This window comes from Drosophila sulfurigaster, chromosome 3 (assembly GCF_023558435.1).
Source record: "Drosophila sulfurigaster albostrigata strain 15112-1811.04 chromosome 3, ASM2355843v2, whole genome shotgun sequence".
Lineage (NCBI taxonomy): Eukaryota > Metazoa > Arthropoda > Insecta > Diptera > Drosophilidae > Drosophila > Drosophila sulfurigaster.
In genome coordinates this window covers 28,213,711-28,239,797 of record NC_084883.1, presented here as the reverse complement: position 1 = coordinate 28,239,797, position 26,087 = coordinate 28,213,711, and the positions used below count along the sequence as shown (strand labels likewise).

The 26,087-nt window shown below is 38.0% G+C and overlaps 3 protein-coding genes and 1 long non-coding RNA gene across 4 annotated transcripts; 2 read left to right on the top strand and 2 right to left on the bottom strand.

The window, feature by feature from the left end:
* The first annotated feature begins 244 nt into the window (after positions 1 to 244).
* On the top strand, positions 245 to 2,132 carry LOC133846272 (U4/U6 small nuclear ribonucleoprotein Prp31). The gene is made up of 3 exons (XM_062281130.1): positions 245 to 922; positions 990 to 1,608; positions 1,663 to 2,132. Exons 1-3 carry the CDS (start codon positions 360 to 362, stop codon positions 1,990 to 1,992), a joined length of 1,512 nt encoding a protein of 503 aa, XP_062137114.1. The 5' UTR covers positions 245 to 359; the 3' UTR covers positions 1,993 to 2,132.
* LOC133846273 (endoplasmic reticulum-Golgi intermediate compartment protein 3) lies at positions 2,017 to 4,714 on the bottom strand. Its single transcript, XM_062281131.1, has 6 exons — positions 4,512 to 4,714; positions 4,081 to 4,432; positions 3,865 to 4,024; positions 3,630 to 3,807; positions 2,343 to 2,547; positions 2,017 to 2,282 (listed from the first exon to the last, which is right to left on the bottom strand). The coding sequence occupies exons 1-6, from the start codon at positions 4,597 to 4,599 to the stop codon at positions 2,147 to 2,149; spliced, it is 1,119 nt and encodes a 372-aa protein (XP_062137115.1). The 5' UTR covers positions 4,600 to 4,714; the 3' UTR covers positions 2,017 to 2,146.
* LOC133846274 (reactive oxygen species modulator 1) lies at positions 2,864 to 3,614 on the top strand. Its single transcript, XM_062281132.1, has 2 exons — positions 2,864 to 3,194; positions 3,288 to 3,614. Exons 1-2 carry the CDS (start codon positions 3,061 to 3,063, stop codon positions 3,394 to 3,396), a joined length of 243 nt encoding a protein of 80 aa, XP_062137116.1. The 5' UTR covers positions 2,864 to 3,060; the 3' UTR covers positions 3,397 to 3,614.
* Positions 4,715 to 21,773: 17,059 nt separating the features above from the next.
* On the bottom strand, positions 21,774 to 25,693 carry LOC133844800 (uncharacterized). Its single transcript, XR_009894636.1, has 3 exons — positions 25,283 to 25,693; positions 25,173 to 25,226; positions 21,774 to 23,234 (listed from the first exon to the last, which is right to left on the bottom strand). It is a non-coding gene; the product is annotated as an uncharacterized LOC133844800 (long non-coding RNA).
* Between the last annotated feature and the right edge of the window lie 394 nt (positions 25,694 to 26,087).

Sequence of the window (26,087 nt, the reverse complement as noted above, 5' to 3'; positions counted from 1 at the left end):
GTGAACTGTGACAAAACCAATTGAATTGGTGCCCTTTTAATTCAAATAATGTATTCATATTTAAAGAAGCAACAAAAAATCTTATTATTTCAATTTTAAAATACGAAATAAATATTTTCGAAATATATTGTTATAATATTCGAAAATACAAAACTTTGTCCAATTATATTGCTACCAACACATATGTACACTTATGTGGCAACTTCGGCAAAAGCCGGTTAGGGTGGCCACTTCTGACTATGTGGCAGCTCTAAATCGAAAACAGCTGTAGCAAAAACAGCAAACGTTTTGTTTACAACGACAACGCGGATCGAAATTGTAGAAAAAGTCTGTAAATAATTTTAAATTAAGTGGTAAACATGTCGCTGGCTGATGAATTACTTGCTGATCTCGAGGAGGACAACGACAATGATGCCGACGATGCCGAAATGGCCGATGCCGACGAGGCGGAGCAGGCCACACTCACCCAAGAGCTCGCAGAGAAACTGCTGAAGCCGACACCAAACCTCATGGAAGTGGATGTGACGGTTCAATCGGTGCGAGAGCTGTGCAAGCTACGCGACTCGGATCGCTTACAGAATACACTCAAGCAAATCGAACACTATGCGAGCCGTCAACGCACCGCTGCCGAAATGTTGGGCAGCGTGGAATCTGATCCGGAATATTGTCTGATTGTGGATGCAAATGCCATTGCTGTGGATGTGGACAACGAGATATCCATCATACACAAGTTTACCAAAGAAAAGTATCAGAAACGTTTCCCCGAACTTGATTCGCTGATTGTCGGCGAGATTGAGTATTTGTTGGCTGTCAAGGAGCTGGGTAATGATCTGGATCAGGTGAAGAACAACGAGAAGTTACAGGCGATATTGACGCAGGCCACCATCATGATAGTATCGGTGACTGCATCCACCACACAGGGGTGAGTAAGCTGAAGTGTTTTCATCAATGCAATTATAATTATATTATAAACATTTTCCACTATTTAGCACAATGTTGACCCCCGCCGAGAAAGCAAAGATCGATGAGGCTTGCGAAATGGCCATTGAACTGAACAACTTCAAGTCCAAGATCTACGAGTATGTGGAGAGCCGCATGACCTTCATAGCACCCAACTTATCCATGATTGTAGGCGCATCCACAGCTGCCAAGCTGCTGGGCATTGCTGGCGGCCTGACAAAGCTCTCTAAGATGCCCGCCTGTAATGTGCAGGTGCTGGGCTCGCAAAAGAAGACGCTCTCGGGCTTCTCACAGACCCAAATGTTGCCTCACACCGGCTATGTGTATTACTCACAGATTGTGCAGGACACGGCGCCCGATTTGCGTCGCAAGGCAGCTCGCTTGGTGGCCGCCAAATCCGTTTTGGCTGCCCGTGTTGATGCGTGCCATGAGAGCGTGCATGGCGAGATTGGACTCAAGTTCAAGGAGGACATTGAGAAGAAGTTAGACAAACTGCAGGAACCGCCACCGGTGAAGTTCATTAAGCCGCTTCCCAAGCCCATTGAGGGCAGCAAGAAGAAACGCGGTGGCAAGCGAGTGCGAAAGATGAAGGAGCGCTATGCATTGACTGAGTTCCGCAAGCAGGCGAACCGCATGAACTTTGGCGATGTAAGTAGCAATGAGATCTCTTATGTACTGGTTAATAATATTTATCATTTACAGATCGAAGAAGATGCCTACCAGGGAGACTTGGGTTACTCGCGAGGCACGATTGGCAAAACGGGCACTGGACGCATTCGTCTGCCGCAGCTGGATGAGAAGACCAAGGTGCGCATCAGCAAAACCCTGCAGAAGAATCTACAGAAGCAACAAGTCTACGGCGGCAACACAACAGTCAAACGTCAAATCTCTGGTACAGCTTCGAGCGTGGCTTTTACGCCACTCCAGGGTCTGGAAATTGTCAATCCCCAAGCGGCGGAACGTTCGCATACCGAAGCCAAGTATTTCTCAAATACCTCTGGCTTTTTATCGGTGGGCAAACGAACCACTTAAGACTACTGCGAATTACGAATTCCGTTTTTCTTATAAATATAAGCACTTTATTTAGAGATTTGTCGGGGCATTGAGAAAAATTCGATGCGCTTGTGGAATGAGTTTATGGGCTAATAAAGCTGCAGAGATTCCTGAAATTATCCAATTTATTGTGCTAACTGAGTTTGCCCACCTCCAGCTTGCGCTGCAAAGCCTCCCACGAATTGTTTAGCAGCACAGCCAGAATTCCGGCAACGGTGAAGACGCCGCCAATGATGGAACAGCAATTGGTGGCAAAGTGGCCAAAGGAACTGTAAGAAATTTTATTGAATTAAAATTGATTTTTGTTAGTCAACTTTACAGTTACTCACCTGTGCCTCTCGGCATATTTGACCATCAGTGGGGATAGCTCGTAGCTGAAGAAGATGCCTGGCATGCCACGCTCCCGATCCATTAAGTCCTTACGATGTCGCGTTACGGAGAACTGATTGGTATAGATGGGTTCGCCATCGCTGTGGCGTTCATAGAGCGTGGGCACAATTTTTAAATAGTAGTTAAACATCTCGCTCTTAGACTCTGAAATGATTTAAATACAGATATCATTTTAAATATTGTTAAATTGCAAGCAATTTATCCGTAACTTAACCTACTTCAACTACTTTTTAATATTACATAAATTTTAACGCAATTGCAACATATTTGTCCATTTGTCTTTTTAATACCAATTCAAATTAAAATTCAAAATGCATTTGTAACGGTCACGCTTCAGAAATCGCCAAGTGTCATTTTACTATTATACGCAATCTGTATGACAACGCCATCTGGCGCAAATACGCGTGTACTACGACAACAGAGCTGCTTTGACACACATGCCAGATATTTGACAGCAAAGTACAAAAAAAAAAAAACAGGCTGGCAGCTAAAATTGTTTTCTGGAGTCGGCAACGATTAACAAAATCTAAAAAAAAATTGTAGTTTTTAGGCAACAAATTTAACAAATTTGGACAGCGCACGTCAAAAGCAACTGAAGAATAAACTATTGCCTAATCGTTCATCGTACAAAAGCAGACAGACGGAACATCAACAAAAATGCCACTTCCAAGCGGTTCCTTCTCCCAACAGGGCGGCCCCACATGCTTTGATAAGATGAAGACCGGCTTCACCATTGGCTTCTGTGTGGGAATGGCCAGCGGAGCGCTCTTCGGCGGCTTCTCGGCACTCAGGTGAGTCTCTCATTCACTTTGCCACATCATGACGCAAGCGTCGCGGGCAGATTATGTAATTGTGCCGGGCTAAACCGAAACTCTCGTTTTTAGATACGGTCTGCGAGGTCGTGAACTGATTAATAATGTGGGCAAAGTGATGATACAAGGCGGCGGCACTTTTGGCACCTTCATGGCCATTGGCACAGGAATACGCTGCTGAAAGTTCTGCAGTCTTGTTCGGAACTCGATGGCATTTCTTCTGGTCTAATATTGAGAGATACCCAGATGATTCCTCCAGACTTCTACTCCCCCAAAAAACAAAAAATGAAACTTAAAAAATAAGTTGTCGAGTTATATCGTTACAAAAATGCTGTTAGAAATTATGCTATAAGTTATTGCAATAGACGAGTTGTTAAGCCAAAAACCAGAATCAAATAAGACCTTTGTACTCACCCTCAACATCAACGCGCAGTCCATCCAATGGATGCGTCTTGGCAAACTCAATCTTCTCGCCAAACGACAGATGATTAATGGTGTGCGATAGCTTTACATTGGTGAATTGGAAGTCGTGTATGTGAAATTGACGAATGGAGAAACTTTTGCCGGGTGCAAAGTGGAAACTGCCGGCCATCTAAAAGGAAAAGTATTGTTGAATAAAATGTGATAGAAATTGAGGGTGTCGACTAACCCGGTTCACTTCCAAGTGTCCCTGAATGCGACAGCCTTCTTTGAACGCGTCCTCGTCGGTGCGTTTGTATTTGCCTTTGCACTGTTCGATCTTGTCCATCTGCATGTTCCACTTCCTCACGCGATACGCATCCAAGACATCCTCGCAAGTGTTGCAGCAACTAAGAGTAAAAGGTTAAGCATAGTTTTGACAAGGTGCAGCTTAGTCAAAACTCACTGTGTGGCATTATGCTCGGCACCATAGCAGCTGCCGCAAGTGGTGTTTTTATTGGGTGGCGACACTGCCACAATTTCCTTGATAGGTGTCTCCATTAGCGGCTCTCCTTTAAGGTCCAATCGGTGCTTGAACACATCATGATCCACACGCAAATGTGTGTCACCTGAAGAGTCCATTGCATCGAGGGATATATAATTACAGGCCAGATTGTGCAGTGTTACGTCCAGATTAATCCGCAGCTTGTGTCCGCGTGTGGTGTCCACATAGAGTTCCTCGTTGAGCGTGGGTGTCATATAGTTTAGGCATTCCAGCAGTATCAGCACCGTTATGATGCTCGTGCTAATGATAGTAACTGTGCCATAAAGTTGATTTATTTGTTTATTAGTACGCCGCACAACAAAAACACAAGAAAAGAAACAACAAAAACTTACCGGCGGCTCCGCCCACTGTGCGTACGCTAAAATCGTCGAGTGTGCGTGGATAGGCGTCTAGGCGACGCAGTACATCACCGAATTTCATTTTCAATTCACAATTACAGCACACAGAAATTATAATAAAAACGAATTTACATGATTTTGTAGCAAGTGCAAGCGGAATAAGCAAAGTGACGTGGTGGACTATCAGCTGCAGGCCTACAACGAAAAACAATGGGCAACGTTGCCACTAAGTCCATAATTGCAATTGCCACATGACCGAAAAGAGGTTTGTATCTGCAAGGCGCTGCCACATTGTGGAAAATGGCTTTGCTTGCCAGAGCGCGCAATTTGAAATATTTCTGTATTGTTATTATTTTTATTGTAATAGCGAATACAATTCCTTATCGCAATGATATGAGCCAGAGGGATTAGAAAATACTTTTCCATTGAGTCCTTTCAGTAATCATAACTTATCAAACTCTACAAGAAACATATTTTCAAAGTCAACATTAGTATTGCTTGATAATATCGTCAGGTCAAATTCTAAAGTATTATAGTTCAAAGAATATAATCGTCGAAATATATAAATTAAATATTAATAAGTCTAGGGACAACTACACTACGTTATTATACGGCAACTTATGGTAAAATAAATTTAATATAACAAAAGGCTATATACCTTAAGCTAAATATGCATCGCAAAAAGTTTTGTATTATTTTGTAGTGTTCAATTTTTGAAGAAACGCAATATTAGGTAAATCATATACACAATTGATATCCACGTTAAGCACTTGCCATGCACTTTGCTAATGGCCAGTGGAGCGTCCTTTCCCTCTTCCCACAATACACAGCTTGTGGCCCAAAGCGCCCGCCGCCATCTTGTTGTTTAATTAAGAAAGCGACCTATGAAACCACCTACATACGCCACGTTGGCCCGTGGGACTGGGACATATTGTTTAATAGTGTTGTCATGTCTTGAGGCTGTGGTTACGCATACATTAGGCCCCAAAAAGCCTGCTACATGCCACGCCTACTTAGGCGGGTGGCATGGTCCACAAGAGCGCGTCTAATTTTATAATACATGTTAAACAGATGAAAGGTTAATTGAATGGAACCACAAGCTTCGACAGGCCACGCAGCGTTTAGCTTTTAAGGGTTGTTATTATTGTTTTTGTTGTTGTTGTTGTTCTTATTGCCGCAGCCCCAAAAAGCAGTTACAACAAACAACAAGAAGGAGGAGGGCGAGTAATCGGACAGCCAGGGGATTTTGGTTAAAGTTAAAAGTTTGTGCTTAAATATAAATCACCAATGGCTTGGCTTGGTTTGGTTTGGTTTGGCTTCGCTTTGGCCATGGCTGGCTGAAGGCGAACGCCACATGAGCGCGGGTCGATCCTAAGATACGGTTACGTATACCGCGAATTTGTGTAATTAGCAATTAAGCTTAAGTCCGCAAAGGCAGCTCTCTATATATATTCCCTTGACCCTTCTTCTACTCCATCATCTCTTCTCTTGTCTGCGTTTTCATCCCATTCCATCGCTTTGCAATTGGCGAGCCTGAAACTTGAAAGCTTTTTGAATTTACTTTGTTGAGTAATCCAAAATCAGGCACGGCACCAGATGACAAAGATTAGCTACGTGCAATTTTTCTTCTTTCTTGGCTCGGGACAACAATAACAACAACAATAACAACTAAAAGATAGGGTATTCAAATTGTAAGCAGCTGGATCTTTTAGGTAAATTGTAAGATAAGCAAGGTTAAAGGTAATAAGAACGCTGTAGTCGGTGGAAGATCAAATGTTTATGTAAAATGTTACGGTTGATGCTTAATGTCGCCTAATTAAAATTAATAAATGAAGATGTGCGGGGTCAACATAAAAATCTTCAATTCTGCGAATTCACCTACTTAAAAAAATAACTTTTAATTGCAAAAGTATAAAAATCCAAAGAAATATTTTATATGAATGAAAGACAAATTTATTCTCTTGCACAATAAGTTTTATTAAATTCAAGAAAATATTTAATTTCTAAGAAAATTTATAATTTATATTTTTCATCCTCTTTAAAATTATTGTTATAAAATCTTTAAAATCCAAAAGATGCAAATCTTTTCTTTATCATGGCAAATACTTTACTCAAATTCTTGAAGAAAATTTAAAATTATTCAGTCGCATTCCAAATTTAAGATGCACTCCCACTTTTAATCAAAATGTTTGATCTCCTATCAAATAGCTTTTATTGAATTAAAGACAAAAGTGTAAAAATTGTAAATAAAATGTACATATTCAGGAAAATAAGTTAACTGTATTCTTTCTTTTGGAAAATAACTTTTTATTAAATTCAAAAGATTAAATCTTGCATAAAGTTCATTTGCATTTCTTTTCAAATTTGCATTGCACTCCAACAAAATATTTATTCTGTTGCAGAAAACCTTTTGTTGAATTAAGCAAAGTCTTGTATCTTTAATTAAATTTAAGGATAACATTTGTCATCGCATAAAGTAAATAAATATTATTAAATATAATCCACAAAAGGAGAACATCTTTGTAAGCGTTTGTTGCTAAATATTCATTATTAAATTCAAAAGAAGATTGAGTCTTGAATAGAATTTTAAATTGGTTCATCTCTTTCCACATTGCATTGCACTCCCACTTTATGCTTAAGTATCGATATAATTTTTAATTCAATGAGCAATTTGCTGAATTTTTTAGCATTTTGTATCTCGCCCTTTCGCCCTTGATGCTTATAATCCCTATGATATTGTGTATATATATAGACTGCATTGTTTTCAGTTGACGTAGGGTATTTGAACTTTGTCATGTCACCATCTAAGTCGCTTCTAACTGGCTGCTTATCTAGCGTGCTATCGTCAGCCGTACTAATTTGCATTTCTAACCATTTCGTTCTAACCAATTCGCGTCGTTTCTCATTTGAAACAATGAACCCAAGAACAACGAGAACAACGAGAGTCATTGTGCTCTGTACGGACAATAAAAGCCAAGAGACCCAGACAAAGGCTGAAAGGGGAAGGTGAAAGTAGAAAGAGCCATAGAGAAATGCAGAGAGCAACGGAGAGAAAGAGAGATAGAGAGAGAGAGAGAATGTGTGTAAGAAACTTGGCAACTGTAAAGCAGAAAAGAACTTGGCGTAAAGCAGCTTAAGCAATCAGGACCGCCTAATGGATATTGACACTTTAATGCTCATGCCCCCACCAATTTCTCCTCCAGAATCCAAAACTCCTCCATTCTCCAGTCTCTGGAGCACTCCGTGCAGATGTCGTCCTGAGATTTGCTTCGGTTTTTCCTTCGCTCTATCATTCATTCGCTTTGGCTCCTGTTTTTTTTTTTTTGTGTTTTATGCGGCATTTTATTCCTTAAACAAAAATTGCAGTGCCGAAATTAATTATAGAGCCGCTTCGCCATATTTAATTAAACGTGGACATTTTAAACTTACTGCTTTCTACTGCCTCCTCCCCCCCGCTTCATTTCTCAACCCTATTCCTGGGGAATGGTAGCTGACCAAAAGGCGTAATTAATTAGTGGAGACGTGCCAAATAATTGCGGCAAAAGTAACTTTTCTTTTTGGTTTGATTTCTTTATTTTGGTTTTATTTTATTTTTCGTTTTTGTACTTTGGTCAAGGAATGTTTCAATTACGTGTATTACACGGCACAACTTGCGAACCGAAGCGAGGACTAAAAGGTATTCTCCAAAAAGCAAAGCGGGGAATAACAGACTGTGGGCGGGTTGTCAAAGTTTTTTGCCATTTTGCCCAGGTGCAAATTAATTAAATTAGCAGGCGTCACTTGAGCGTGCAATTTACCAAAGTGTCGCGCTAAGACTTGAAATATTTTACCAAATGGATGACACAGCCTCGTGCCATTGACTTTGCCCCCCTCGACATTTTCTCTCCTTTTTTTTTTCTTTTCTGTTTTTGCATAGCACTCGAACTCACTTCCGCACTAAAACCCAAAAATGTCATTTCCGACAAATTAGCCCAGCCAACTGCCAACATTATTTTGTATCTGTATATTTCGTTATAGTATTTTACTCACACACTCGTAGTCGCTATTTTGTATTCGGATTTGTATTTGTATTTGTATTTTAACTGCCAGCAGCGACTAACAAGCGACTCGGCCACGTTTTGAACATATTTCCTGTTTTAGACCAAAAATGTGGCCGGTGGCAATTGAACACTGCAATGCTGCAAATATTCATTCAACCCACAAAAGTTTCAATTACGATTCGTCAGCTAAAGCGTTAAGCCAATTAAATTGGGTAAAAGTGATATAACAAGTTTTGATTTCCGGTCTATACTGAGATCGTATTGGATGAAGGCTTAAATGCTCAAATTATTGTGAACTTAAAATTTACATTACTGCACTTCAGAAGTTGTTTATGAAGGGATTATAAAGTCAGACGACATTACAGCATGCATAATAGGAAGAAAGTATATTGTGAATAAACCCAGACAACGTAAATTTGGCTTAGATTTTGGAAGTTATGATATATAGAGCCACCAAATCTTTATGTTTTGAGTTGCATTTCTTTCTATAACTCATTTTATTAAAAAATTCTTTTCTATTTCATTATTTCCAATTATTTCGAATTACATTTATTTCTATTATTATATCAAATTTTATTGAAAACTTTAAAAATAATCATTGAGATTAAAGGTATTAAAGTATATATATTCTATTATATATTATAAAGTAAAAATATATAGAAATATTTCTATAACTAATTTTATACAAAAATTCAAAATATAATTTATTTCTATTTATATATCCTATTTTATTGAAAAATTAAAAATTTCATTGAGATTAAAGAAAAAACGTATTAATGAAACGAATGAAAGAAATCATTATAAAATTATAAAGTCAAACCTTTTCTAATTATGTTTCTAATGATATATAAGACCGCTAAGTTAATAAGTATCTTAATAAAGAAAATAATATATAATACTATACTTAATTAATCGGAAATGAATTAAAGAGGAGACCAATAAAAAGCAAAGAGTCCATCGCTGCTATAAAGATAAATTATATATGCAATTTAACGAGTAACGAGTGCAAGTAACAGTTACTTGAAGTTTAAAATGTACTCATTACACAGCTCGCTGCAACTTGTTCTCTGATAATTGTTAACATTATAATGATACTTATTATTATTGTACATCATAATTACATAACCCATATCGTGAAGTGTATGCCCATTTCATGTTTATTACCCTTTTGTTTCGAAAGCACATCATTAAACTAGGCAGCTGCCATTTAACATAGTCTTTTACTACTACTACTATTCGTTCTATGCGCATTGCCAACAGTTACTCCCTCATAGGGATTTCAGAAAGAAAAGAAAATATTATGTTGTTGGTCTAGTAGTTCGGCCCTCAACTTGTTATTCTCTATGCTATCTCTTACACTGATCTTTACTCACTTGTGAATGCAAGCTTTTGCCCACCTGTCTTTGCAATTGACATAAACACATTTCATTCATGTGTCGGATGCAGTGCGTAAAGTTTCTATTAATTGCTTCACATTTCTTGTGGCGTTATTAATTGTCACCGCGCATTAATTGCATTCGTAATGCGTTATAATTAATGTAAATTATGTTGCTCATACCGCGAGCAACAACTTCAAGTGGCAAAGTAAAGTTTTCTTTTTTTAGTAATGTGTGTGATTTTTACAAAAGTTTCTTTAGAACTCATTAAAAATAATGTTGCTATTACATTTCTGCGAATTGTAAACAGGCAATTTTAAAGTTTATCTAATCATTTTGACTAACTTTTATAGTTTGTGTAAAATGCAGCTGCAAATAATAATTCAATAATTGAAAAGTAAATAGCCTAAATAAAAATATGTTAGTTACTTATTGCATAATTTATCAAGTGATTTCATTGCTTCAAGCATTAGTTATTGCTTTTAAAAAAATATGCAAATATTACGACCACTCTCATTTTTCTCTACTTCAAAGATAACGGCACCTTGGGCAAAGTTTTATTGCTATTTACATTTGCCTTTGACAGTTGCATTTGAGTTGTAAATCGCATTGATTAAACTCGATTTAGTAATCTTTTAATTGTGCAAATGCGCTAATTACCTATCGTCGATTATTGTAATTTACAATTGCTTTATAAGTCGACCAGTAAATATTATAAGTACAATAATGTTTAATAATGTGTTGACTTTTTGATTGAGTTTCTTAAACTGATGCATACAATAAATACAATAAATTTAAATCGAGCTCCTAAATATTTTGACTACTAGTTGTAGAAAAGTTATAGTAAAGGATCATATAATTTTTTTTAATAGTTACAATAAATTTAAATCGAGCTCCTAAATATTTTGACTACTAGTTGTAGAAAAGTTATAGTAAAGGCTTATAAAAGATATGTCTTCAGTTGTTTTCTTTATTTATTAAGAGCTTGAATTTGTGTATAGAAGAAAAGAAATAACTTAATAACTTAATCTTATTAGAGTTCAGTTTGCATGAGGTGTTTTTATAATTTATTAATTGTGTTGTTACTACTCGTATTACTAACAATAGCCAAAATATCTCGTTATCTAACTTTTCATATATGATAGTGTGGCAAAGGATTTTTTTAAATTAGATTAATATAGTATAGTTTGAATTTTCCAATTCTCTGAATTCTCTATAGACATACGATATAATAATAATTTGTATCATATATCATTTATTTTCACTCTATTTTATTGATTTAATTTGAATGTAACAAAATAAATAACAATTCTATTTCTCAATATTAACTTTAAATCATTTAAAAAACCAATTTATTGTAAAAAGCTTTCAATTTTGCTTAAATCAATACAATTTTTTCGTTGCTATATGAAAATTATAGTGTTCTTCATTCAGATTAATCCAATATTTAAGCATAATCTATCAGCTAGTGTCATTGCGAATGCAATATTTGCAATGTCATAACCAATTTGATTGTATTTTGTCGGTTGTACAGTTGGCTTATGAATGGGGCGAACACAAGTGAGAAAAAGTTGTTGAGAGAGAGAGTGTGAGAAGTCAAACTCTTGGCACTTTTTGATTTTGTTGTGTGCAAAGTGGTTGGGAGAGATGGAACGATGGAAGGTTTGAGGACTGAGGGGAGACATGGTCACGTCAACCAAAATGCATTTTATACATTCAGATTTTTGTTGTTGTGTGTGTGTTTTTTTTTGCCCTTTGCTGCTGTTGCTGCGGCAGCGACACGAAAAATTATTTACATAAATATCCGCGCTGTCAATTGTGTGTTGTGGCATGTAAAGTGACAGAAGCACACAAAATGGCGCCGTTGTTGATGCTGCAACAGCCTCCGCTTCAGCTTCAGCATCAGCATCAGCCTCTGCCATTGCCACTTCCTTTGCCGCTGCCTCTGATCCTGCTGCTATTGCTGCTGCAACTTCAGTCGCTGCCAACGTTGTTGCCACGTACGTGACTGCACATTTTCTTTTTTGTTGTGTTGTGTTGTGCGTTTTTACGAGTGTGCAAATGGGGCGTGGCCATCAAATGCAAATGTGCGATTGTCTGCGTGTGACTCTGTATGTGTTGGTGTGTGCTGTGTTTGTGTGTGCGTGTGGCAACACTGGGGATGCGGTGGCAGTCAGACGTCAACGTTATGGCTGCCAAAGTTTTCAATTTTCCACTTAATTGCTTTCAATTAAGCAAAGAGTCCTCTTTAGTCCCGTACACAACACACACACAATACACGCACACACTCTCGCATAGAAAGAGAGAGAGAGAGAGAGAGTGTAGATGGTTCAGTACGAAACCCCGCAGCGTTGACCGTTATGTCCGTTCAATTAAATTACACACTAAAGCGTCGTGTCCTTAGCCTCACCCGCCTGCCTTCTGCCCGCTTGCCACTTGCCACTTACCGCACGCCAACGCCAACGCCAATCCACACTCCGTCCACATTGTGTTATCATTGTCAAGAAGATGCAACGCCGACATCCTTCGTATTGCAACATTTTTGAACAGCAACAACTCACTGTGGTCACACATGCCACTGCAACTTGTCAAATTAAACGAGCACGCAGAATGATGAGGTCACTTGATGCATCGTCACGATTCAAATGAAAAGGGCATAGAAAAGATTTTGTGATAAAGGATTATTTTACTTTTCTCGTTATTAAAATTTACCATTCTTGCAAGATTATTTTACTTTTCTAAATATTAAAATTAACTTTTATTAGAAGTCTACTAAATGTTACTAAACGTTATAGAATTTTAAGAAAAGTTTATATGGGTATTTTTAAAGGAAACACTGCCAAATCGACAAAAAAAAAAATGTTAACCACTTTCAAAAAAAAAAACAATCCAGTGCGAAGATTATATATTATATTATGATAAAATTTTATACCGTAAGTTATGTTTGATATTTTAACGTTATATATTTAATATATAACGTACATTTACCTCATTGTAACTAAGTAAAACAGTTAAAAATAATATAGTGGTGTAGAAAATGACAAAAATTGATTATTCAAGATTTTCCAGCATTTAACGATATACTGATATACAATTAGGCTATGAAATAAAGAAAGCTTTATTATTTATACAAAACAGTTTTGACTGCAGATCAGTTGCGCTCGTTCGTCTTTTATGTGCTCTGTTTAAAAATGTATTTAAACTTAAAATATTATAATTTTATATTAAAATTTTCTAATTTCGACCACTGTGCTGCTGGTTGCTGTTAACGCTCAACGCTCTCGACGTGCGTCGCTTCTCCTGTGCGTCGGTTGTTTGCTTGTTTGTTTGTTTGTTTGCTTTGCTGCGTGTTTTTGACAGTAAGCAGTTTGTGTGCGCCTTGATTGTTGCACTTGCCCGTCCCCGTCCCCGACTCCGGCCAAAGGTCAGGCTCGACGTGCAGCAAGCGGAGGGGGCAACAAATAAACAAACATTAACCTGGTCTAAAGCAGCAGCAGCAACAACAGAAGCGGCGGCGGCAACTCTTTTGAGCTTGCTTCTGACTCGGATTCAGTCTCTGTTTGGGCTTTTCCAGTGCGCAATATGCAAAAGAGCGTGTAATGTGTCTGACTGCGTCTGAAAGCAGCAGCAGCAACAGCAGCATCCACTAAGTGCAACACAGCAGCAGCAAGTGCAACAACAACAACAACAACTGTTCTGTGTGGTCAACTAATGCCACAGAATGGCTCTCACGTTGCTCAGGTGGACTTTTCGGCGCCTTTACAAAGGATATTTTAATTACATTTACGCATATTGTGAAATTGAATAAAGCCAAGAGGATGTTCTTGTGGCAAACTTGGGGATATATTATTGTATGTGTGGGTGGGTGGACGGGAGCGGAGAGGGAGTGGGTGGCATTTCACTTAAGCTGCAATGTAAACAAGTGAAAAGCATTACTTAGAGACAGGCGTAAAGCTGTTCAAAGGCATTTGCCACGTTCCACTCTTTGTATTATGCTCATCGTTTATACATATACACATATATATGTACAAGTCGCGCTGCCCATTGTATGCATATCATTTTGTGCTCCATTATGATTTACCTCAGATGAATTGTGCATTATATTATTGCTCTTTTAGCATCGTATCAAGTATACGCCCGAGCGGCAGAACGATGAAAGGACAGCTAAGCCTTGCTGTGTTTTGAAAGCTCTGTGCGCATAACAATAGGTTAGTCTGCTGCTCATCTTGGAACTCAATTACGAACTCAGCTCAAGTTGTGAATGAATAAATCTCTAGATGGGGTCATTGCTTTCTAGAGATTAATGAGAGCGAAAATTGGTATAACTGGTGAGTGAAGTTTCATCAAAAAATGGTTGATGAATCTACTTAAATTTATTAAGTTCAGTTTTTAGTTTAGATAATATTAAAGTAATACATATAATATGTTAGAATGTTGAACACAAAAGTGTGGATTATATTGTTATTCTATATTTATTTTCACTACCTCTTAACGTTATTCAATTTAATTGAATTTTGAAAGAATCAAATTATATAATATTATATATGAAGTATTTTTCTTAATTTAGTACATTTTTAGAATATTTTATTCTTTGGTCTTTAGCATATTAATAAAATAAGTACATAATATTTATGTACCATCTTTTGTATAACACAATTTAATAGCTTAAGCTTAGAGCTAAAACTTGTTTACCTATTCATGGCTTAAATTTTCAATTACCTTAAATTAGCTCATTACAGCTGAGCTTTTTTATATGCATACTTTTATGGATCTTTACGACTTTTATACGAGGAGAGATATGCATTTGAATTAATTGGATATTAATGTTATTACAATATTTTATGTATCTTGAATCGATGCCCCATAAAATGACTCGTAAACAGCTCGAATTTCTCTCGACGTGTGATAATTTATGTTATTCAGCAAATATCGCAGCAGCCTGCTCAGAGACTATGAAAGAACAGAGAGCAGCGAGAGTAGGGAGCTGCGAGTTACTATTTCGCCATAGTAGTTAATAGACAAATTCCGCACATGTATTTGCTAATGCGTAGGTAGGACACACATCTTACATCTCACATCTCACATCTCATAGAGAGCACTGAGCACTGAGCACTCAGCACTGTCCACTGGGGGTCTTAGTTAGCCCACTCCACACCTACATGGCGCACAGCAGTTGGCCAATCCGGACCAAGAGGCAATCGCCGGTTGCCCGTCGCCAGTTTCAATCGCCGCTGCTGTGAAGCCCAATCCCAATTCCAGACTCAGCGCAAAAGCCTAATCGAACACGTTTCATATGACTGCGGCGCTAAAGATTACATTTTAATCTCTGTGACTCGTTTCCCTCTCCCCTCTCCAATCTCCAAGAGGGGGGCCAACTAATCAATGCCTCGTACTTGATTTTAACTTGCTTGTAATTGGGCAATGATGAAGATTGGCGCTAGAAGTTTGAATCTACCAGCAGCATGGCGATAAATGTCCGAAAAAAATTCCAGGAGCGTACACAAAGCGTTCGCTCTTACTCTCACTCTCTGTCTCTCTCTCTCTCTCTCTTTCTTTCTCTGTATTACGTTTGGCGGTGTGAAATTACCGTTTAATGAAAAAGCCTTGCAGCGCCCCGAAGCAGCAAAGCCACCCAACTAACTAACAGATACCGATACATAGATACCGATTCAGTCAGCAGATACAGATACAGATACAGATACATACTCTGGTCGCGTAGGTAGTCAGATATTTTTGCTGAAATGCTAGAAATTGCCACTGCTGCCAACGCTGCTGCTGCACAGCACGTGACAAGGTGAAATAAAATGAGAAGCTATCAGTGGACAGCGCAGCGCAAAGCGGCGCAGATAGAAATGCCAATGGCCGCAGGTTGAGTTGTTGTTTAAGCTGCAGCTACGAGATACACAAGATACAACATCTTATTAGTTTGTACTGCGAGAATGTTTACATTGGGTTGCAGCAGCAGCAGCAGCAACAGCAGCGTTGCAGTAGCAACACTTGCACCTGTAGTAGATTTGCATAGCATTTAGCAGCTTTTGTGCTGCTGCATTCTAGTGTTTTCATGTAATCCGTTTGGCAGTAAGCTACCGGCTGTTTTCCTTACACTGTTGCACGCCTGTTATGCAACGCAAGCACTTGAAATTATTTTGACATTCAATTTCTTAACTGTTCTGCCGTTGCACTTACAGCGTTCATTTACTATTGTATTACTGTTGTTGCAGCCTGATTGAAGATTGTCTTAAGACCTTCGAGAAGCAGCTTTAGTATTTAGCTAGTAAATATCTTTTGAAAGGGTGTGAGTATTTCCATGGCTGATGATAAGTTGTGCAATTATTATTTGTAATTAGTAATTAGATAGTTTGTTTTCAATTTTAGCTACAACATTTTAAGTAGCTTAACCCACTTGCAGTGCTGTAAAATTCTAAACAATACCCTGACGAATGTTCATTGACTAAGCCGTAGCTTGTTAACACCTTCTCAAAACTAGTACGCACTGCAATGAGTTACGGCTAATAACTTACTGCTAAATAGATGTGTTTTGGCCATTGCTTTTATACCCGCTAACTGTAGGATAGAAGGGTATTATAACTTTATGATAGAAGGTGGCATCTCAGACCAAAAAATAAGATAATATTCTAAAAACTTATTTGAGGAATGATAATAATACGAAAAAAAACGGTATATTCTGAATGTACTAATATGTCGTGAAATTAAATATAATTTTTGGTATATTTTTGTACACTTTAGGTATATTAGTATGGTATATATCCTATATATTTGAAATGTCGTAGTATACCGATATACCAAATATAACTTTTGGTATATTTTAGTTTTTTCGGAACAGTAGTTTGGCATATATTGCACTATATGCTATATTTTGAATCTAATAGTATATCGATATACCAAATTTAATGTTTTGTATATTTTAGTTATGTTTTGGTATATTAACTCGGTATATTTGGACATATTTGGACCGTTTATGCACTGTTTTGCTTTCGTTGAGAAATAATATTAATACGACAAAAAAAACGGTATATTTTGAATTTACTGAAATGTCGTGATATCAAATATAACTTTTGGTATCTTTTTGTACATTTTAGGTATATTATTATGATATATATGCTATATTTTAAATGTCGTAGTATATCGATATACCAATTATAACTTTTGAATGTTTTTTCGGTATATTAGTTTGGTATATATTGCACTATATGCTATATTTTGAATCTAATAGTATATCGATATACCAAATTTAATGTTTTGTATATTTTAGTTATGTTTTGGTATATTAACTCGGTATATTTGGACATATTTGAACCGTTTATGCACTGTTTTGCTTTCGTTGAAACTGGGTATCAGGTATCTTGCAGTCAAGCACACTCAACTGTAGCTTTATTACTTGTTTCTTGAAGTTTTAATTAGCAATAGGTGAGCTGTCCGTTACTGCAGTTTATTGTTAGTTGTTGGACACTTAAAGTGGCTAATTTCCAAGCAACTTATTTCGACACTTAAACAGCTTCTGCTGTTTAAATTTTGGATTTTCATAAACAGTAAATTAATTTAATAAGGCTGTAAGTAACCGTTGACATTATAGTGCAGTAGTCTATTAACATACTATATTCAGCTGTGCATTATAACTCACTTGCACTTCCTGGGCGAAACCCTATTAACCTTTTAAATTTCGAATGTTAACTAGAAACTCGGCAGGGGGGAGCTGTTGCACTCAACTGGTTAGCTTGGCTCGGTTGGCTTCGTTCGCTTGGCTTCGCTTCTTAGCCAAACGCTGTCGCACTTTGCACAATTTACGTGCACATAAATTACCATTAATTAAATATTTCTGCGCTAATGCCGACGACCAACGGCCAGGGTAATCACTGCACCTTTTGGCCGGTTACCAGCAGTTGAGCAGTTGCTACCAGCTACTTGCGGCCCGAGCCGTAAAGCGACCGACAAGTGACACCAAGCGACACCAACACGGACTCGGAACACAGACACCGACAACAACAACAAGAATATCTGACAACGAGGCTGACACTGACACCAATACAACTAAACACGTTCATTAGGCTTAATATATTGTAGAGAGAGAGTGAGAGAGCGAGAGCCAACGATGCGAACCGGGCCAAGATGTTTGCATATGACAAACGCTGCGCAGGCGCGTGGCCAGCTGAAGCTGCAGTTGAAGGGACTCAACTCGACTTGAGTCGACTGTCGACTCCACTCGACTTGGCTTGACTCGACTGTGACTGTGACTGCCTTAAATTTATGGAATTATGAATAATATTTTAAGAGTTCCCCGAGGGCGGCCACCGGGCAGCAAACTTGCCGCAAACTGGCAGCAAGATCGGAAGAACGGCCTGTTAGTTATGCTGGCTGATTGCCTCGGACGGTGACGAATCGATTGATGTCTCGTTTTGAGTTATCACGTCGCTTGTCTTCAAAAACTTTAACAAGCCATATACCAATGAAATTACGTTCGTATATGCGCACAGTTACATACAAATGTATCTTCATCTGTGTGGATGTATCTGTATCTTTAACTGTGGCTTGTCGTGCGCTGCATTTTTGATGAAAATCACTTATAATCCCATCAACATTCCCATGACTTCGATAGGCCCCGTTGGGCCTCCCTCAAAAACCAATTGAAAGTTAATGCCTTGTATAGTAGACTTCTCCTTCTCCTTCTTTCCCTGTTTGTTGTTCTTCGTTCGTTTGCTTTTTATTGATGATGTCTTTGTTTATGTGTGTTGTCGCATTGTTTGTTGTTGTCGTTGGACGCGCTTCAGCAATTTGTTGTTATATATATCAAAAACCAAAACACATCAAACGCCAAACGAAGCCCAGTGAGAAGAACACAACAGCAGAGCTCAGTCAGCAGCTAGCACTAAATAATTACCAAACAACATCCGGTGCCCCGAGAGGACATAAGGCGGCTGTCGTACTTCCCCCCTTGGTTTCCCCTACTTTTTCTGCTCCCCTCGTACTTTTAGCAGCCTTGCTTCCCCCATTGCTCGTTGTTTTGAGTTGACAAAGTGTTCCACTTAATATCGCATGACGCCTCGAATGATGGCATTGAGAACGAGCGAGCTACTCAACTGATTTTCTCTCTTTTTTTGTGGTACAACTTATTTATAGAGGTGCTATGGGATATGGTTATTAACAGGATTGTCATTTGGAATACTAGAAGCTGCTTTCAGTTTCTTTATTTTCATTGTGGCACAACATAAAAAATATGTATAGTATGTATCTTGTGATTTTAGAAGTGTTGACATTTGAAGGTCAGTAGTTATTAAATTAATATTAAATCTACATATATATAGAAAAAAAAATGAATATACAGTATAATATTTAATGGCATTTCCATAGAATGCAACTAAGTTAAAAGTATAATTAAGCTTTTTGAGTTTACTTTTATTTTTAACGGATGTGTACTTGCATTTGAGGATGCCAAAGAACTTACAATAACTTAGCTAAGCTTAAAAATTACGTAATTTAGTTATGCGTTTAATTGGGTTTTAATGCAACATGTTATAAAATATACAATACATAATAATAAATAAATTAAATTTCACAATAAATGTCTTATCTTGGATGAGTATGCTAACTAAATGTAAGTACACTAAGCGTATTTCTAAACATTCAAGATTATACTTATACAAACAATTAACTTCTTAAAGATATAAATATAAAAGGAATATACATTAAACGAAATATGTAAATAAGGAAATATTAAGCTATTTATTATGAAGCATTCAACTTTTATTTCTGAGAACATTTTCTAGTCGATTATTAACAAATATATTATTAAATTATGTTAAGAACTAAAGAATAATAAAGTAATGTAACTGCTATAGCGCGCATAAATATCATATTCTTTATATCCTCATTAAATATCTTAGCAAAATATTGTGTATTCATCACCAGAGCTTAAACACAATTTCCGCATCATTGAACTCTCAGTGATTGAGCAAACAAAGCTCCATTACAGCAGCAGTCTATAGAGAGCTTAACATGGATTTTCTTGGGCTATGAAAACGCAATAGATAATTATCGTTGAATCAAATATTGGCATTAAGTCAACAACTTAGTGAGAGCTGCTAATTGGCGACAACATAATATTTAGGCATATCAGCAAAGAGTTCGCATTTTATGGCATTTGTCACGCCTACTTTTTAGCCTTATATGTGCGTGTGTGTGCCGATGTATGTGTGTGTGTGTGTGTTCGTACAACAAATTGTTGTGCTGCATGCCACAAAAAGCCGCTCATTCCAAATATGTACGCCCCTGTTTTGTTGACATTTTGCCATATGATTTCCATAAGCTGCCACGGCTGCCATAGACAAGTAGCTACGCTCTCTCACCCCTTTTATCCCCCAATCACTCGCAATTACATTTACACACACTACAGCGAGAGACGCAACAGAGACAGAGACACAAAGATCGAGCAAAAGAGAGAGAGAGGGAGATGCACACTCGCACACACATGTTGCTTATTTTAAGTTATAACACAGCATCCAACAAATCCCCAACACCGCAACGCACTTAGCGTTGACTGTGACAACAGCAGCAACAACAATAACAACAACAACAACAACGTCGACGTCAGCTGCGCAGCCAGCGTCTGCGTCAGCGTCAGGCATCGTCAGAGCCGCCAGCTTGCAGTGACAATTGTCAATGAGGTTTCCGTAATAAATTTTCGTCTTTTGGTTGTCTCTCCCAACCAAAGCGACACGTTTGTGTCACTGTGTGAGTGTGTGTGAATGCGTGTGTGTGTTTGTGTGTGTGTGTGTGTCTGGTTGCATGCAACGCTGCTGCTGTGGCAAGCATCCGAGGCTACGGCTCGTTTGCTACGCCACGCGGATTTGGTGTCGCGGCTTTTTATGAGGATCAGCTGCAATTGTGGCCATATAAAATATACAAGAAGCCCAAAAACCGATCTTTAAGATGCCGCAGCACTAATACTCTAGCGATAAATTCTTCAATTTATGGCAGCAGTCGCAATTCACAACCGATTGGTAATAATATCAAAATGATCGAAGGTCCCCATTATTATGACATTCAATCAGTTTATTGATGTTGAGTTTTGGAGAATAACGCGATAATAAAGTGTGACAAGTTGGTTGATAATGTTGTTAACGCGACTGCTTGAGATTTATATCTTTTTGATAAGTAGATCTTTGATAAGTAATTACATGTTAATAATTAAGGATTAAGATACCATTATAAAATTTAATTTAAAAGAATAGTATTAAAGGACTATTCTAGCAACTCTGCAACTTTTATACGTATATTTCAGTAGATTTATTATTTTAATTTAATCTCCACATTTTGTGCTTGTATGTTCATTATTTAACGATCATAAATTAAAACAACAATAATAAACTGTGCTACTTATTATGCAAGGTATGTATTATTGATATGGAATGTGAAAAATGTTGAGAATAAATTACAAAAAAAACTCGAAAAACGAAATTCCATATATGTAAATTGAAAATTTGCACACGAAAGAAAGATTGAGAGATTAGATTAAATTTAAAGAATATTTTTAGTATGCAGAAAGTTGATATGCCAGCATAACATATTGTTTAAGAAAAAGACTAAACAAAATAAATTAATTTACTATGTGAATAGTTTAAATTTATTAAAATTAGAAAAGATCAGTCAATAGAGAGGCACTTATGAGATAATTTCATAAATGTTTAGAGTTGAATTTACTAGAGAATTTATATCTAACACATCATTCAATAAATCGAGGGATTAGCTCATATGATTAGTTCATCAATATATATATATATAAAAGAGCATTCCAAACCCTTTCTTCCTTTTCAATAGCATGTTGTAGAAGCAATATCATCTTCTTGATAATTTGAGTGATTGATAAATATAGTTAGGATAGTCTTAATATGTTGTGAAATTAATTGCACCTTTACATACTCAACGACGAAGCTGAAGTACCCTCTGTAGAGTGCTTAAAAAAGACGAAGCCGATGCGCTTGTTTGATGACCGAGGGAGGAAAATCTTTTAATATGCAAAATTCACAGCATTAATTACACTTGCCGCTCATCGTCGTCGTCGACGTTGTCGAGGTTGTCGTTGTTGTCTTTGATGCAACTAACAATATGCCAGAGACTGAAGACACATGGACAGAAAGTCGGAGAGACACAAGCACTGTCTCCTTCATCAGCGTCACAGTTGCTGTTGCTGTTGCAGTTGTGGAGTCCGAATAGTTCCCAATGCGGATAACATTTCCCACTCAATTACCTTGGACGCTGCGCCCGGCGAGGCATAAATCATTTACCATAAAAACGTCGCCTTGTCTACACTTTTCCTTTTCGTATGCCAAAAATACATATAAGCGAACCGCTTACGAAACACTTGAAACATGAATCGAGTCGGCGGGTATCGGGAATAGCACACAACGCAGGAGACATAACTTTGTGATTGGGTGTGGAGCGGGTGAAGGAGGAAAAGGAGGGGGATTCAGAAACACGGATTGGATTGCGTCCCCTCCATTCAATAATCGTCAAACAGTTGCGAGATTTTCGAGTGCGCTGCCATGTTCCGATGTCTATTTTTGGGCGTCGCACGTTTTTAACTCGATTCCATTCGATTCGAATCGACTTCTTTTTTTGGATAAATGTCTGCGAGCCGTAGACGAGGCATTCATAAATTCCCATGTGAGTGTTGAAAAGTTGCCGACCAAGGCAGCCACTAAACTCAATTGCTGAATGTTGAATGTTTATGCCACAAATTGTTGGCATATCACCCGCTGCCTTCTCTCTTCGTCTTCGCCCCCTTTTTTGGGGGCTCTCCCTTGGGCTCTGAATTTGCAAGTCGCACTCGTAATTCAATCAATTAATATCATTATTTGACTATGTTTGTTTGTCTATTCGAGTGCCGCTGTCGCAGTCGCAGTCGCAGTCGCAGCCACTGCTGTTGCAATTAATTATAATAATTAGAATTTAACAAGCGTCCAACAACAACTTGTTATCCCCATGTTCAACATTCCTGCCCAGCTGTTTGTCTTCCATTATCAGACTTTTTTCGAGGGGAGACACATCGATTTAGTTGTTTTTTTTTTTTTTTTTTACTGTGTGTTGTGGTGGAGCTGCCTCAAATTGCGTTTACTGCCAAAGGTCACAAATTTTTACCGTGTGGCATCCAATTCCCTTCGTACTCATGTGTGCAGTCGGAGGATGAGGGGGAGAAGGAGGAGGAGGATTGGGAATTCCGTTGAGTAGTTTGTTTTGTTTGTGCTTATTGGCGTGAATTTATGGTGGGAAACAAGTAGCTCTCAATGCTGTTGTTTATAAATATATTATAAGTAAACAATCGCCATGGAGATTGGAGAAAAATGTGTTCTTAATAAAGATGCTAATAGCCTGCAGCATCAATGATGCATTTCAAAAGATTTACTAAAGGGGTCTCAGCATATCAATTACATTAATACTCCAGCTCCCAAAAAAATCTCTAGGGTATTAGATGCCAGCCAGTATTAGCTCTGGAGTAAAATTGCTCTAAATATGTAAGTGCTTATGTTGGGGACAACTCAGCAAAAGTGTGGGCGATGAGAAGAGAACTAAAAAGTCAACTGAACTGTTTACTATTTATGTTAGAATGAATGTGTTGCATCAGTTTTTGTTTCAGCGAAGTTGAGATAGAAGTTTAGAATTTGATAGATGAGTAATTCCAGTTCTAAGACAATTAATTGATAATCTATAGCACATATTTGACTATTTTTCTGAGAAGTTTTAAACAACTTCCGCTGCTTCAATAATAAACAAAACTTAATTCACTTGATTCAATCGAATCTTAACCCCAAACAATATTCCCATAATAAGCGTAGTGAACTTCATTCTTCGCTTAACTATTTCCAAACTTAAATTGATTTCATATCAGTTACTTTCCCAAAAATTCCTAAAATCTACTTAAAGACACGCTATAATTACGAACTCTGTTCGATGATCTGTGGTTAGATAGCAGCACTTGCTTGAAGGGCATAATAAGCACCTTATAATAAGGTAAATGCCTTATTGATATCTATCTAAATAGACTCAAGGATGCTTCAGCAACAGCACATTAATGTTTACAAGGAATATTTAAGCCATTAGGATTTCATTAGAGGATTACAGCTGTCAAGCAGATAACGATCTGCCTCAATCAAAAAACATTAAAATGAACCTAAGCCATGTAACTCGTTAACTGTTTCGATGTACTCTTGTAATTGTGTTGTTGTTGTTGTAGTTGTTCTTCTTCGGTTCGAGTTAATGAGCAGTAGCAGCCAAAGCAGGCTAAGTAGAAAGAGTAGAAGAAGAGAAACACACGCTTCTAACCGCTTTTGGCCATTTGCCTGCTGCTGCTGCCTGGCTAGCTATAAACTGTTTTGAAAAGGGACAGGGACAGGGACCCCGGAACAGCTGGTGTTGTAGATCAATGCCGAACCGTAGGCAACGCCCTTGTATAACGATCATTTTCAGGAGAGTGTATGCTACGTTCCAGAAAGCATAACTTATAAAGTTAACTGCCATTAGCATGTCCCAGTGTCGTCAATGGGCGACTTCCGCAACGAAGAGCCAAGGTGACAACTATGAGAAGAGGTAAGAGTTGCAAGAGTGCAGTGAAAGACGATGGAGAGAAGAAATCAAGCCATATGTTCAGTGAAAACGACAAACACTAAAAACTTAAAAACAGGCCGCGCTAAAAGCAAAATTCGATTCTTGCCATTTTCACTGACTAACAAACAACCGTTGCCAAGCTGTTCCAGAACTCGAGTTGGCACTGTTCGCTGCAACAGAGGGAATGGGAATGGGTTTGAGACTGGGACTGAGAATGGGACTTCGACTTCGACTTCGACTGCGACTTCGAGTCCAACTCGGACTGGGAGTTGAAGTTGGACCCAGTGCCAAAGTCGTTGCATGTTTCTTACTTGATTTTCTGCTATAAATTAAAGGACTTTAATGACACTTTGGACGATGGCGGCAACGATCGCAGCGAATTCGAATTGTTTGCTGAAAGTACGCATAACAGAGCAACCCAAAGAGAGACCAAAGCGACCAAGAGCAAGGCCAACGCAAAACACACACACACACACAGACACATACAAATGCAGACCAATACACACACACACACAACCATGACGAAGACGTTCGGACTTCAGGCATTCATGGGTGCGAAAATGCCACGCAATGGACAACACAGAGCATACAAGCATTGTATGACCAATAGAATGCGGTGTTACCTCGGTTTTCCCACTCCCCTTCCCCACGCCACGTTTGCTCATTGCTGCCAGTGACTGCAGGAAATTCATTAAGTGTATTTATTGCTTCGATTAAGATGGACACTTCTCACCTGCACTGCGAATGCGACTGCAACTTGGACTTCGACTGCGTCTCAGAGTCTGACTCTGAGTCTGACTCTGAGTCTGAGTCTTGGGCTTGGCAGCGACTTTGGCTTTGGCTACGGTTCGTTTTGGTTTTCTGCTTTGGATTGGTTTTGGAGTTGTGCCTGGTATTGTACATAAATTTTGGTCTCGTACAATGTTTACACAATGTCCTCCGCAGCGTCGTGTTTTTTGTTTCTCCTCCTTTTTTTTTTCTTTGCATCGCAAAAATATGCAGATGAAATCACCAAAACATCATGCGTTGATAATTAAGGCGAAGTATTCAAACTGACGCTGTCGCCTTTAGTCGCATTTGCCTGCCACAACTCGAATGCGAGTTCGAATTCGTATTCGAGTTGTGTCCCTTGTGACACAAAATCCAATTCAATCTTTTCACTTTAATGGATTTTGATGTTACTAAAGTAAGTCCCTGGACTGGACTGTGCAGCAAACAGCACTTAAGATGCCATTGCAAAGAGAGAAAATATAAATATAAATTCATTCAATAAACGTTTATGTCAGGATCATTAACAGCACCGTTACATTAAGCAGTCGTTCGCTTAATTAAATTAAATTAATTGGCATTCAGATACACTTTGTTTGTCTCAGGTCTCTTGTGAATCAATTTAATATTCTACTACGTACGACTGCATGTAACTTAACTGTGAGCCTGTCAATTCATTTTTCTGCAAATTAAATGCCTTTGTTGCTGAAAATGTTTATAGTGAATATATATTGGGGGCTTTGTTGACTTAATCATCGACTGAATATGTA

Bases quoted from the DNA above. Each gene is read 5' to 3' on its own strand.
- LOC133846274 (XM_062281132.1), top strand. From the start codon at position 3,061: ATGCCACTTCCAAGCGGTTCCTTCTCCCAACAGGGCGGCCCCACATGC. The intron at 3,195-3,287 runs GTGAGTCTCTCA...TCTCGTTTTTAG, and splicing joins GGCGGCTTCTCGGCACTCAG to ATACGGTCTGCGAGGTCGTG.
- LOC133846273 (XM_062281131.1), bottom strand. From the start codon at position 4,599: ATGAAATTCGGTGATGTACTGCGTCGCCTAGACGCCTATCCACGCACA. The intron at 3,808-3,864 runs GTTAGTCGACAC...TTTTCCTTTTAG, and splicing joins GACACTTGGAAGTGAACCGG to ATGGCCGGCAGTTTCCACTT. The intron at 2,548-3,629 runs GTGAGTACAAAG...AAATCATTTCAG, and splicing joins ACTGCGCGTTGATGTTGAGG to AGTCTAAGAGCGAGATGTTT.
- LOC133846272 (XM_062281130.1), top strand. From the start codon at position 360: ATGTCGCTGGCTGATGAATTACTTGCTGATCTCGAGGAGGACAACGAC. The intron at 923-989 runs GTGAGTAAGCTG...TCCACTATTTAG, and splicing joins ACTGCATCCACCACACAGGG to CACAATGTTGACCCCCGCCG. The intron at 1,609-1,662 runs GTAAGTAGCAAT...TATCATTTACAG, and splicing joins ACCGCATGAACTTTGGCGAT to ATCGAAGAAGATGCCTACCA.